General features: G+C 41.0%; 1 protein-coding gene across 3 annotated transcripts in view; it reads right to left on the bottom strand.

Annotated features, from left to right (window-relative positions):
* The window catches only part of PTPN3 (protein tyrosine phosphatase non-receptor type 3), a 174596-nt gene extending 164722 nt beyond the window's left edge, over positions 1–9874 (bottom strand). For all 3 annotated transcript variants that reach the window (XM_032988995.2, XM_032988996.2, XM_032988997.2), the window contains exon 1: positions 9730–9874. In XM_032988995.2, coding sequence (XP_032844886.1) covers positions 9730–9856 — 127 coding nt within the window. In that variant the 5' untranslated portion in view covers positions 9857–9874. The remainder of the gene's footprint in view (positions 1–9729) is intronic.
* Between the last annotated feature and the right edge of the window lie 4714 nt (positions 9875–14588).

Genomic DNA, 14588 nt, shown 5'->3' with positions numbered 1-14588 from the left:
TTTTTTAACAAAAAAGCAAAATCCAAATGAGAATAGTCTCCCAAATAATCCTGCTAAACTTCAAAAGTTCCACTCAATGTTGAACGAAAAGAGTTAATGGAAAACATTTCTGAAACCAGAGAGAATTCTATATTTATTAAAAGGAAAAGTTCAAAAGATTAACCATACAGATTCTTTGACATTTCATCTTGCAAAAGCATAATCCTGATAAGAAAACTGTTTTGGCAAGAGTACCGCCACTGTTGAATACGTGATGGTTACTCTGGAAGAGGGAACAAGAACTAGCTTGTTGAAATGGCACAGCAAATGCAGAAGAAAAGCAGGTTTTACTGAGCTCTGGTTCTAGACACTTCTGTGGATGTTTGTCTCACAGATGCGAATGAAGTAGGAGCTGCAGTCCCAGTTCTTGGACTACCTCTGACACAGCACCAGCAGGAGGAAAGAAGATAAAAAAGCCTTCTTGTCCTTACCATTTATTTTTTCTCTCTTTCCTGCTGGTTTTAACATTGGCAGAGGATTCTCTAGGGAGATCATAAGGCTGTCTCTGAAGCACAGAAATCAATGGGCTACTCAGCAAAGAGCCATACTGGGGGAAGAGAAAACCAAACCACAAGCCAGCAAGGTGAGTTAGTATTTCCACCCATGGTTTTGCAAGGGATTAACTATTAATAAAGATTTAACTAAGCTCTACTTGGCCTGTACAGCTGCAATATTAGTAATAGCCATGCATCTCGTAGATCTGTTGTATTTCCTCCATGTCAGGTCTGCAGCAGTGACTATAGCTCTGGGCTGTTTCTATATTACTGAAATTCACATAGTTGTGATTTTCTGACCCTTTTCCTCCATTATCATTAAAAAGAAAAATGAAAAAGTGTTTCTTCTATTCAGATGCTGCTGTCACTCTCCATGCCCACCGTATATTATCTGCCTCCTCATTATCTGGACCACAACAGTAAAAGTACTGAATGAAGTGCAGACAAAAGCCCTGGAGCTAACTTAGAATACTGGATGTCGCATATCGCCTAACTAGCTAGCTTCCTTTTGCAATCAGATTTTGATTTGATTAATGGCTGAAAACATTGGGTTTTAGTCTGACCTTACTTCTGTCTCTCTCTCTTGTTTACATATTTTTGTCACCTCTAACAGTTTTGAGACTTATTTCTTTTGTGTTTATTCCACAAGTACTCTTATTCTTGATTTAGGTCACATGAATGTCTGAGGCTTCTAGACAAGACTAAACCTAGGGTTTCAGGACAACCCACAAACTTCCAGTGTTATATTAAACCCTTTTTGGTAACAATCCATAAAACATACATCAGTATGGAAGTTTTTGGTCGATAACTTTTTTTTTCCCCTATGGATAAGAGGTACCTCAAACTTCAGGACAACTTGATTTCTGGCCTAATAAAGGCTTCTAGTGCTATTACCTCGACCCCAAAGTCCATTCCTGTATCTCCTCAGCCTGGGAAGGAGGGAAGAGGGGGTGGGCATCCATTACCACCCTGGAAAAACTAGAGGAGCTGAAGGGGCTTTATTCACAAGTGGCTTGGAAACAGGCCAACTACAGTATGTGAAAGCTAAGTGAAATGCATATGGCAGTCTTGGTCTTTTGAACTGTTTTGTTCTGATAATATGACACCAAATGGAGGTGTGTGTGTGCGTGCTGGGGGGGTGGGGTGGCAAAACAAAACAAAATAAAAAACCAAACCAAACCATCAGATTTGCCCTTCTCTTGTTCTGGACAAACAAGCCTATTGTCAAGGAGGTTTTTGGCTTTCATCTGTCTTCCATCTAATATATGCTTCCCCAGTAAAAGTTTACAGATCCCAGTGGTTTCTGTGGAGCAGAAACCAATAATAGAACAAATTAATCCAAAGGAAACGGTTTGGGTTTTGGTGTGTTGGGGTGTGGGTTTTTTTGTTGTTATTTGTTGGTTTTGTTTATTGGGGCATTTTTTTGTTTGTTTTGTTATTTTTTTATCCCCTCTTTATTCTTTTGTCCAGAAATGACAAAACTGGTTCCCAACTTGGAACACAATTGTTTATGACAGTAGATCAGTTGACTTCACAGCTGCTATGCCATCCAAAATGACTTAGTAATCTGGAAAAAAGTAATTGTGCTGAGGAGAAAGGGAGCAATGGCCATTTCCCAGGCTTTTTTGACCTTCTGAACAAGAATTGGAACTTTCCTAGTGGTTTAGATGCTAATCTGTCTACCCAGTGTGTGGGTGTGCTCTGAGTCACAGCCAACATGTGCACTCACTTCTAAAACAGGGCTTCCTAAATATTTTTGTAAGGGTAACTTTTGTTTAACTTTTATTTGGCAGAGCCCCACATTGGGAATGGTCAAAAGCTCAGGAAGGGCCATATGTTGTGTGTGGAGCTGCTAAGAACAACTTGGAAAGTTTTCAGACCTTTTTGTCTCAAACTGAAGAAGAAAAGCCTCACCCCTCCCTCCAATATGAATTAGGATACTGCTTTTTTCTCACCCACTTGCCAGCAAGCCACATCTGTCAGGCTTCAAGTGTGCAACAACAACTGTCTGTCCACAGTGAAGATAAATGTCTAATTTTTTTTTTTTTTTTGGCATTTGCTGTATTTATTTTTTTAATCCATGCCTAGTTACTAAAACTCAAGGGGCATTCTGCTAAGGATATTCCAGACAACTGTAACTGTGGAAGTACTGAACAAACAGGATACCGTGGCCATATACAAGCAACAGGCACCATAGAGATTTCTGCAAAAAGAAGTCTTTTTTTTTCTTTTTCTTTTTTTTTTTTTTTTAATTGTTCTGCTTATTACATAACTGGGAACATGGATAATGAAGATGTTTCAGTCAAAGCATCACAGGTGTTACAAATTGCTTTCTCTCTTGGAGGCCCTGTTATTAACCCAGTTACTGCTGGTAATAATACCTGCTTCTCTGCAAACAAGCCTGCAAAATGCACCGGGGCCAGATTCAATAAAGGGCTTAGGTGACTCAGTGTAAGTTGGTGTAATACCCCGTATTTAAGATCTCAGGCCTTTGAGCAGAGCCTGAATCCTGAGCAATAGATCTATAAAGTGCTCAAAGAGTGTTAGGTGCCTGCAACAACAACTCCAAGCAGCTTAACATGCACCTGCTTAGACCTAGCCAATAAAGCTGGATGGGTGGGGAGGAACCTTAAAAGCCACCTGGCAGACCTGCAAGGAGATACTTGCATTTGATCCGGGTCCACAAGCTAGATCCCTTCCAAAATATAACATTATGGGATTTTTTTATTTTTTTTCCCCCTTTCTTCCCTTCAGAGAATTGAGCAGGTCTTACGCTTTTTAATATTCCTCCTTTGCCACAGTTGCCACGCATTCACATAACACCCTGCTGCTAAAGCTGTAGCCAGGGAAGGGGATGTCCTAAGTCTGGTTCCCTGCTTTGGCTGCACAGTGTGCGTGGGAGGGGGGCTTCAACCCCCCACTCCCCAGAGGTTATGCAATTAGCAGCTCTAAAGTAGGTCAGTGTGAGTGGGCTGGAGGGATACGTTCCTCATCCTCCAGCTGCAACTGTGCAGAAAACAATTCAAGATTCATTAGTCCATAAAGGTGCATATTAAGCAAGCGAGTCATGTTTCCTCATGCTCCGCTCACCTGGTGTGAGGGCAACCAGGTTTCTGGCCCTTGTCTACACTTGATTTTCTGTGTTTTAACCACTGGTGGTTGTATCTGAACTGCAAGAAAAAGAGGTCTCATCAGAGGCACTAAAACTCAGGTCTGTCCAGCTCTGCTTAGAGTGAGTGCTGTAACCACCACCAACTGGGCTGGTGACACAGCTGGAGCCAGGCTCCCCGTTGCCAGAGTAGCCTGTCTCCTGATGGCCAGGCTTTCTCTCAAGAGACTGAATAGTTTTAAACCCAAATATATTTGAATATTCCCTATTCAAATAGGGGATGAAAATTTCCATGTCCTCTAAGTAAACAATCAGGCTACTACGTAGTGCTCAGGCAGAGGAGAGAAATTTTGCATTTCAGCAGCAAACAGCAACAGCCACTGTATGGGATAAGGCAAGAAACAGGTCCCTGAAAGCTGAGCAGGCTCTTGTGGGACCAGCTGTCCCTAGAGTAGGCTTAGTTAGGGATAAGTACAAAGCAAACCTTCAGTTGCTCACTCAACTCCACCAAGACTGGGACAACTCAGGGCATGCACAGAAGTACAGCTTCAAGCCCCTGGTAAACTTATGAGCAAATAAGTCCTTGAACTTAATCACCACCAGCTTTGTTGGGATTTTAGTCTTAAACGTCTCAGTTGGATCAAGCCCCAGATCAGAAAATCCTGTATGGTTTTGACACCTAGCTCCTTTTTATGTGGGTGGCAAAGGATAGAGCCCCCTGTGGACTGCAGTGCTCCAGGCTAGACCACCACTCTGAAAGGAAACACCATGCAAGGCCATGCTGTAAAACGGTGAAGATCAATGCAAGTAACTCGCAGACCCCTTGCTACCAGCATCTGCATGTGGCCAGTGCAGTAGAGCCTCTATCTGTTGGAAATCCAGCACAGCAGAAACCTCACAGTTGTGAGGAAGAAAAGCTCTCCCAAGAGTCAGAAACTTTTCCAGACCCAGTAGCTCAGTGAACCATAGCTGTACGTGCTTTTGCGACACAAAGTCCGTGCTGAGTGGTACAGCAAACGTATTCCAAGTCCATTTAAAACTTATGTCTGCTACTTTCTTCCTTAACATCGCTTCCCTTCTTTGCAAAGCTAGCCTAGGCCAGCCGCTCACTGTCCCTCAGAGCCCATCTTCTTGGACTGGAGCTGAACGCCTCCAGCTGCTGGTAGCATTCCCACCCACGTTACCACAGCAGCAGAAACAGCAAAACATTAAACACAAGGACGCCGTGCGGGCAAAGTCCCTGCATCCCACGGGTTCGTGAGCAGCCTTTATGCAGCTGCCAGGCCCCTGGAGGAGCCTGCAGAGCTTGGGTGTTCACTCCAGATCCTCTTCCAGCTGAGCCTGGCACATCTCTGGGACAACAAAGATCATCTGTGTGCAAAACTAATAGCCAGCAAGTGGTTATACCCACTTCATGTGTTTTCCAGAGAAGCATTTTAGTGGCCCATCTAGTCAGAGTGAGCGTAACTCCAACAGTTTCCCCAAATACACTTCTCTGTATCTTTTGACCGGTACAATTGTCCACCTTCTATTTCTACCTGGGCTCCAGCCTTGCATTGCATAAGACCTTCTGCCAGAGATAAGTCAACACAGAGGAATTCACATGGAAATATCTTCTGATGTGGTGTTGAGATGAGTAGCATATGAAGAGCATGTGTATTACTTTTAGTTTGTTTTCAGTTTATTTTTTATTCCTTTGGACATATCTGATCTTCAAAACATAAGGAGTGATAGAGACTTCATTTCCTATTAGCTGACTGCAGCTATAGATTGGATTGACACACACTGATGTGTTAATTTGGCAAGTTATCAAAAAATCAGAGGCAAAAAAACTGACAGTCCCTGGAAAACAGATTTCCCTAAATAAATCTTTTGTTTTGACAAGATGACAGCTCTGTTCAAGAACAGTAACTGTATTGGGACAGTATATTTTCATTTCTCCGAGACACTCAATTTAATACGATATGACATTTTGATTTAAAATGTGTATTAACTGGAATTTACAAGGTGTGTGTGTTAGATGGATTAAAAATTGATTCCCTGGTAGATCTTTAAAAGGTAGCTGTCCATGAGGAGATAACTAGAGCTGTTTTTCTCATGGGCCACCTGGGACCAGTTCTTAGTCTGACGAGATTTAATATGTCAATCCACATTCCAAACAAACAAAAAAATCTGAAGTCTTTACTGGCAAAGCTAGGAGGTGATTAAAAAAAAAGTTAAAAATCAGCAAGGTCATTTGTAGGGTGATCATTTGTTTAAATGATCAAAGTCTAAAAAAATGAATTCTGATATGATCAAACTAAAGATTTTAAATTTGAAAACAGAGAAATGAAGTTGAGGATGAGCAACTGTCTGGGAAAATTGTTCCTGAGAAGGACTTTTAAAAGACTCCTCCTCGACTATCACCACATTTTTGTCTCCTCTAGACATATAGAGAGCAGAGACCTCCCACATTTTCCCATTGGTACACACATAATGCCACAACACTGCTCTTAAGTGGTGAGAATGAAATACATTAATTCTAGAATGCTTTTTCAAATCTGAAATGTAAGCAAGCCATCCTGAAAGTGTATGTTTGACATTTCATGGCTGGGAAAACATAATCATCAAAACCAAGAGAACAAACAAAAAGACAAAACCCCTCACTCCAAACACAAATCCTTTTGGGTTGAGACTTCCTTGCTTGGTTTCAACTTAAAGGTGATTGGCTTTGGAATGATTGAAAAAAATAATTTCCATAGTTACTAATTGTGTGACAGATAATTGAAATACAAGCCCAAAAGTGCTTTGTATTTTTTAAAAAGTTGTTCAAACTAATTTTGATCTGTCTGAAGTCGACTTTCTTTCCCCTATTTTTTTTTTTTTTTTTTTTTTTTGCTAAAGACTTAGAATAGTGTATTCTTGTCATATGCTCTTCTAGACTTATGAAAAAAAAAATCTATATATATCTGGGCTCTGGTAACAATACAAATATTACCAAGATGAGCAGACTAAAAGAAGATATTCAACATATATGAAAAATTATGAAGCCATTATTAAAATAAACAGTAACACAGAGGGAAAAGCGCAAAAAGATAGCTTCTATTATTTCCCTTTGAAATTTACACTTGCAAGCAGCTATTTAGGAATATCTAGCACTCTGTCACATAGTTGAGATGTCGGTTTACTACTTTTCAAGAAGAAACTGCGTTTATTACAAAAAATTTTGTTTTCTAAGAGGAGTAAAATCCATCGTAATGGCTAATTTAATGTATTTTCCTATGAAATCCATCTCTGCCAAGAGAGACTTTTCAAATGGCTTCGAGAAGGTTGATGAGGGTGGTGATGTGCTGAGACTAGTTGGGTAGCTGTGCCTATATGCAATATGTACACCTCCCACAACTTTGCTTTGACATTTAATAGTTTTTTCAGACAGGAAAGAAAACCACAACAATAACAAGAGATGGTGGGATCTTAACCTCTGTGCTGCTGTTTTGGGACATTTTATCTTCCTCGTCTTGTCATATCTGTGATGAGACAAGCCTCCTGGAAAGATACCTGGCACCAGACCTTACTAATCAGTAGTTTACCCCAACTGCATGGTGAAACAGAGTGGCAGACCACAGAAAACCCCAGCTAATATTCACAAGGAAAGAGCAATATTCACCTGTGGAGTGAATACCCTGCCACTACAGAATTGGGCCTTCGTGGACCTCTGAAAATCATGTCCCATGACTAACTATGGGCTAATTTTTTAATGTTGTAACCATCCTGGTATGTCTTGGAGGACAAAACAAACAAACAAAAAGAGTCATGAAAACATCTCAGTTTTTCCTTGAAAGACGTACGACATTAAGCAGAAGACACATGGAAATGAGTTGTTGTGGATGGATAGACCATAGGTTTAGGTACAACGTTTTGAGTTTCTTGTTGACTTCATGTAGCAACAGATACACAGCCATTGGCTCCCAACAAGTAGTTGCAGACTCCCAAGGATGTACCATGCCCATTTTTCTTAGCAGAAATGATTTCTTAAAAGACTCAGTTTACAAATAAAAACTAAAATCTTCAAACCTTTTGGACCAGCCCAAGAAAGCACTTAGTTTTGAGCTGAAACGCATTGCCTGCTGAGGCACAATTTGACCCTTTATAGCTAGAATGAACCCATTCAGTGCTCAATTTCTCCTTTTAACACATCAGATACACACACTGTTTCTAGCAAGTGTTTAATACTGTAAATGCAACGAAGCTGGTGCTCCACACAGTCCCTTCTTCAGCCCATGGGGTAGCTCTGTTGGCTTCAGGGGGGGCCACTGCTAATGCATTCAACCAGAAAGTATAATTAGAGGACCCAGCTCATCCATCCTAAGGTATTAAATCCATAGGAGGAAGGAAGCCATGTATTTCCTTTGGGTTTGATTTGATTTTTCCATGCAATTTTTTTTAGCCCTTACAGTGAAGCATGGCACATTTCTGCAAAACTGACGACCAAACTGAGTTGGAGAAATCTCCCTTTCTCTCTTGCACACATGTAAAAACAATAACACACAGTATAAATTTATATTTCATATACAAAACTCAGCAGTTTGAGAGCTCTTGTTACCTTTATGTCTTCCATAAAAGGCAATTCGATGATTTTAACCCAGTATGACTTGTTTTCTTTTTAAAATTAAAGTGAACAACGGAAAAGAAAAAAAAAGAAATTGGTCCATGAAAGAGAAAAATGCTCACTTATATTGCTTAGGTTACAGCGAAGATAAAAATAAATGATTGTCATTCTGCTTTCTAAAAACCTTTAATAGGACACTAGACAGCAGGAAGGAAAGCATCACTGTTTTTCTATAGCACAGATATTATAACTCCAGGTTTCATTTAAACTCTGCTACAGTCAGTTGGTTGCAAGCGGGCTGGCTCTTAGGTCAGCTCAGCAGGACATCGTACCTAATGAAGATTTTTAACTGTCTGTCTCCTGTTGCATATGGGACTTTGCAGGGAATAGAAAACATCTCTCCACAGGTAAACGGCATCTTTGCTGATATCCCTGTCCTATTCTGCTCTTGATAACCAACATAAAGACCTGTACAAAGTAACATTTTTACATCCAGAATGAAGACGATCCTTTCCTCTGTAGTAAGTTTTAAATAACATCCTCACAAAATTGGCAAAACCAGTCAGGCCATTCAAAAGGCAAAGTTTCTTGAGTTCAAAGACAGAAGGGTTTTTTTGCACTGAATTTTGTTCTGGCAGTGTACTGAAGTGGCTTCAGGACATACTAATTCCGTTTCTACCTTTGCTTAGTAGTTTGTTCAGACAAGTCCAGTCCACACTTCATTACCTGACTTCATTGTAGTCAGCTACATTTCTACCTTTCTGTCATACTCATCTTTGGCACACTGGAAATCTGACCTGGTGTTTTTCAGAAGTCTTTAAAAACATTCTTAATAATTTTAAAAGTCAACACGTACAGATTTTTGCTGTTGTTCTTTCTTGCCTGTGCTACGTTTTCCAGTAATAAAAATAAAATTTCTGGTTAGCAAAGAAGTTGCTGTATGTCAGCTTCCTTTGGAGAAGGAGGGATGGATTTGGGAACGTTTGCACTGTACTGGAACTCTCAGTTGACATTTGGATAAACTATTAGAAGCTTACTGATGCCTTAGGAAAAAGAGGCTTTACATTGTCAGAAAAAAAAAAAGACGCTGTTTTTAATCATACTGTGTCTTTCTAGAAAATGCTTTCACAGCACTCCAGTCTGCCGCTCAATTTAGTAAATCAAAGCTCATTGTTCACATTCTCCACCACACAAGCAGCTCCATGCCACAACGCTTTGCAAAAAGAAGTGGAAAGTCAAAGATTAAAGCAAGTTTCTCCAAAATGCTTTTATATCGGAGTTCCTCATACAAGCATGCTTTCTTCTGCTTGTAAGTACACTAATCATATTTCAATTGCATGCCTATAATATAAAGTTAATAGCTTCCTTATTTCCTTATTTTAGCATTTCCCCTCTACTCCCTCTGTCTTTTCAATTATACTAGCTAGATCGTTTCTTTCACTTCCTTCCTCCAGTGTCCTGTTTTAATTTCTTATACAAAATTATATTTGGTCACTTACACTTTTCTTGAGGATAAGCACACGACAGCAGCATCTCTTGCTCCACCATGGTACTGTTTGTTGCAGAGGTCAGTGGTCTTTTAAATAGCTCTTTAAGAAAATATTTTGGAAAACTAAGCTCACTCATGCAGACTTCTGATCTTCTCCAGTACTCTTGGCTTCTGTGTGTTGTCACATGTTACCCTCCCTCCTGAGAAACCTGTGAAACAGGTCTGGCAACACACATCTGGTGTGTCAGAAGAGTTTTAATTGATTCATTGCAACAGGTACCCACCCTCATTAAAAAAAAGGTGCTGAAAGGAGTAGTCTCTTAGCGCCTCATTTGAAATTACAGAACCTACCAAATGTCACAGCTGGTGCACTTTAAAGGGAAACTACTTGCTGGGTTTGCGAATATACAGGAAATAATTTAAAATCAATCATACGTGTCAAATAAACCACAGCTAGCGGTACAATTTGGATGCTCCTGCGTTGTGGGAGAGCAGGAATCCTTCTACTGTGCACCAAGGTGGCAAGGGCTGCCACTGCCTCTCCCCAAGGCACGATTTCTTGTGGGACAAAACAGCTCCACATCTCTGTGAACAGTAACTCCCGTTGCTGCTGATGTGAACAAACTCTGTCGACCTGATTTCTGAGAAGGGCCTCCCCAGGAGGGCGACGGTACTTGCAGAAAGGATTCCTCCATGCAGCTGCCGCAGAGGTTTGCTCTGCCTTTCAGCAGCCCCTGTCTACCCACCCCGGGCTCAGTGAGGAGCCCCCAGCACTGCCCTGCAAGTCCCTCACAGCTCAGGTACCACTAATTTGTTAGCCCCGTGACCAAAAGGGATTGTAAGCGGGCCCTCATGAAGACCTGCATCAACTTCACATCGGGGTGCATCTCATAGCAGCCCCACAGCAGTTTCTTACTGCTGTTGCTCTCGCAAGTGGGTGATACCATCACCAAGTGCAAGCAAGGCTGTGGTTAGCAAGGAACCAAAAAGCAGGAGATGCAGGATTTATGCCTGACTCTGCCTCTAATTTGCCCTGTCACCTTGGGCAATTTGCTTTACCTCTCAGTGTTTCTGTTTCCCCATCTCTAACACATGCATAATTATAGTTCCCTTTCTTTGGAAAATGCTTTGAAATCTATGTACGAAATGCAGTGTGAAAGAGGAAGCTGTCATTATTGCACACTTGTAAAATACTGGGATGGGGCAGACAATAAGCAGTGAGCATTTGAGATTTCATCCATGTAAAATGTTGTGTTTTAAGAGGAACATGGCCTTATTGTAATAATGATTTTTTTTTAAAAAAAGAAAGATACTCCTACAGAATTTGGCAAAAGTTCACTTTTTGTTTTCACAGTGGAATGCTGAGAGAAAAATCTAAATCAATTCTCACTTCTAGAAACATTACACCCTCCTGGAAACAGCAAGTTCACCAGAGGTTCCTCAGTGGAAAATGACATAATGTGGCAATTTCCTGCTTTTCTCTCACCTGGGTAAATAAAATCTCTCATTTTGCAGCCTGTGCATACTTATGTTATACTCAATAGGTATAATTACTCATCCTCTTTTTCTTTTTATTTCTCTCTCCTTGAAAACTAAAACTCAACAAAACTTACAAAGATTGGATTTTTTTTTTCATGTGCAGGTAAGCTTGAACAGATTGATATAAAGTAGTGTTTTTCAGAGGTTGAATTCACTCATGTGGGAGCCTTGTACTTGTTTAATACTTCAGCAAACTAAAAGAAAGAGGAGCTTGTATTCACCCCGCTTCTACAGTGTTGCTCATTGAGAGGCCTTCCTCAATGAGGAGGACCGTGAAGGGCATGACAGTGAACTAACTTTCCCCTGGAGTTTAGAGCAAATAATTTTTCACTTGCCCTGCTTGGGAAGACAGCAGCTGCTGGGCTGTGAGAAGTGCAGGATGGAGCAACCTTGGCTTGCCTGCCTCTTCTGCTGCTGCAGTGATCCATTCACTTTCATTCTCAGCCTGAAGAGATCTCAAGCGATGGCAGCACTCTTGAGATGATATACCGAGGACCCGCGTAAGGTTGAAAACTAAGACAAACCTACAAATGCTTTCAGGGATTATGTTGTCTGTGAAAAAGTGAAATTATTGCTTTTTTGCCTCTGTATCCTTTTTCTGTAAGACAGTTCTCAATAGAAATTTGTTTATCCGCTGTCTGGTTTAGACTAAAATCCTGGGTAATTCTTAACATGGGCGATAGCCCAGAGATTAAGCTGGGCAATGCTGAATTAAGAGAAGTGGCTGTGGGGAAATAGCTTTTTGTGAAATGCCCCTTGATTGCACGTTAATACTGGCACATTCTGAAAGCTTGCCCGAGTCTTGAAACATAATTCTCTACATGACTTAACATGGCCGGCCAGGTTTATTACAGACCAGGAGAATGGTAAATGTATAACCTACTTGCTTCTTACTCCATAATCCATTAACTTCAGAGCCATGTTCTAAGATGTCCTGAGGTTACTGCACTGACGATTTATAGGAAGAAGTGAATCACTTCGAGCTGCAAGCTCAGAAACCCTTGGAAGTACATTTGCAGAAGGGTGTGCATTTATTTTTACTGTCTGAATACATACAGTTGCAGTAGGTGACTTCTCAATAATCACATTCTTACACTAGCAAGCTCATACTGGGTATCAGATTAGCACAGACTGATTTGCATTTCAGTGGAAAGGACTGTTATGAAAAAAGAAAGGCTTATTGTAGAGAGATAATATAAAAATTGCACAAGAAATAATTTAAAATTTCTTTTCTTTCTGTGTTGAGCTGTAATTCTGCCTGTGGATGAAACAGGTCAGGAATTAACGCTGTTACTCAGCCTTTGGAAATAGAAGGCACAGTGTGAGTTGATTCCAACTTTTTTACAGCAGGGAAGTGAAAAATAGCAAGTGAAGCTAGGGGTTTTGGTGCTTAAGATAACATTTAGATGAGTGAATACATTTGGTTAAGCATCAAATCCTAAAAATCTGAAAACCAACTAATGAGCTAAGTGAACCAGTGCTGTCAACTGCAGCAAAAACACTAGGAAGAGTCAAGTTTACATACAAGAGCGTTCTGTTGTAATCATGAAATTAAAGTATGAAGTGATACCAGCCATTTATGTCTTTGGACAGACTCCAAGCATTCAAACTGATGCATACATTTGTATGTAAGCTATTGCAAAGAGCGTTCAAATGACAAACATCCCATAATTGTGGTGCTTGATCTTCCAAGAAGCTCATATCTATAATTATAATCATTGTCTGAAAAAACAGTGCAGGTTTACAGTAACTGTGCAATTGATGCTTGTCTCCACTTCTGTCACTGAAGTGACAAAATAACCAAGTCATGCTCGCATCTGCTTCCTTATAATGCTTCATTTGTCCTCACCCCAATATCTGGCCATAACCTACAATTATGTGTCATTATCATTCTGTGGAACTGATCAAAGGTTGTCCAATTCAAGGCTGATCTGGGAATATGCCAAAAGCCCAAGGGTGGACCTTAACTGGCATAAAATGGAGCAGGTTTAAGCAATTCTTTCTTTAAACAACACAGGCTTCCCACTTCAGGTGGTAACTCTGTTACCCAGTGCAACGTGAAGATGAAATCCTGAATGTATTGGTCCACAGAGATATGTGATGGTGTCATCCAGACTATTTGGGTAATCTTTGCTTTTCTGTGCTAACTGAAAGACCCTAAAGTGCTTAACTCAGTGGAACAGTGTTTGTTTGGAAAAGGCTTTCAGCAAAGCATCTACTGCTTGCACAGCAAGGGCTACAGGACTGGAGCAAGGGGAGGAAAGGAAGCCAGTGCTCTCTTTGGAAGGGATGAAGCTCACCTGGGGAGAAACGGTGCTGAAACTGTTGCCTCAACCTGGAAGCAGTGAGCTGTGAGATTACAAAACACGAAGATGCGACGTGTGGCATTAGCAGCGTACACATCCACAGCAACCGCGTGTGGCTGAGAGGTACAATGCACACCGAACCCGGAGCTGCTGTGGGCAAAAGGCTTTAGGAGGCATTATCTTGTTGCTTCTATATGTTTAGAGAGAGAGGCTGCTTCCTTGCACTGAGTTTTGGACACCTGCATTATCGATCCCTGTATGTGAGGTGGTCAGCCCCGGCTGTCTCCATAGTTAGTGGAGAGAGCTAGGCATGCTGAGGACATGAGTCACCTGAGCTGTTCCAGACATCTCTTTTAGGAGAAGATGAAGCATGCCATAGACCCCTTTGTGCACTGGCTTGCTCTCCGTTGTCTGTAAAGGGGACTTACTGTCACCAGCTCTGAGGTGAACCTCTACATTTACTAAGATGAGTTCTGCTCTTCAAACAGCGCACAAAACCAAGTTGCATTAATACTTCTAGCTGCACTTTTCCATTCTTTTTCTCGGACAGGGGGATGAACGGTTTCCACTAAGTTGTGCTCTGAGGACTCTAGGATGACCCTGGGACATAGTTCATCCTCCTGAGACCTACTACTTGGACCCTAAAAGTCAAGAGGACCCACAAGGCAATACACAGCAATAACACTGCTGAAGATGTCACTGCCTAGAAGCAAAAGTAGGGGACCTGTGTGGACCCTTGAAAGTTGTCCTAGAACCAGATTTCCTGCAGGTGATATAAAACTTGTAGTGTTTGTTCTTGGTTTTGTTTTGTTTTTTGTTTTGTTTTTTTCTTTAAGTTAAACAGCAACATTTTGATTTCTCAAGATCACAAACCAAAAGCCATTACATATTTTTAGGCAAAATCTAACTCATGCATCCACTGGCAGGGTGATTTCTGTGTGACATGTATCTGCTGTCAGACACAGTGCAGATTTCCGCAGAGCAAACAGCAATAAGATAACTTGGCACACTGGCTACTTCATCT

Source organism: Tyto alba, unplaced genomic scaffold (assembly GCF_018691265.1).
Source record: "Tyto alba isolate M040663 unplaced genomic scaffold, T.alba_DEE_v4.0 Super-Scaffold_27, whole genome shotgun sequence".
Classification (NCBI taxonomy): domain Eukaryota; kingdom Metazoa; phylum Chordata; class Aves; order Strigiformes; family Tytonidae; genus Tyto; species Tyto alba.
Note: the sequence above shows the minus strand (reverse complement) of the source record. Positions and strands in the feature narration are given on the sequence as shown.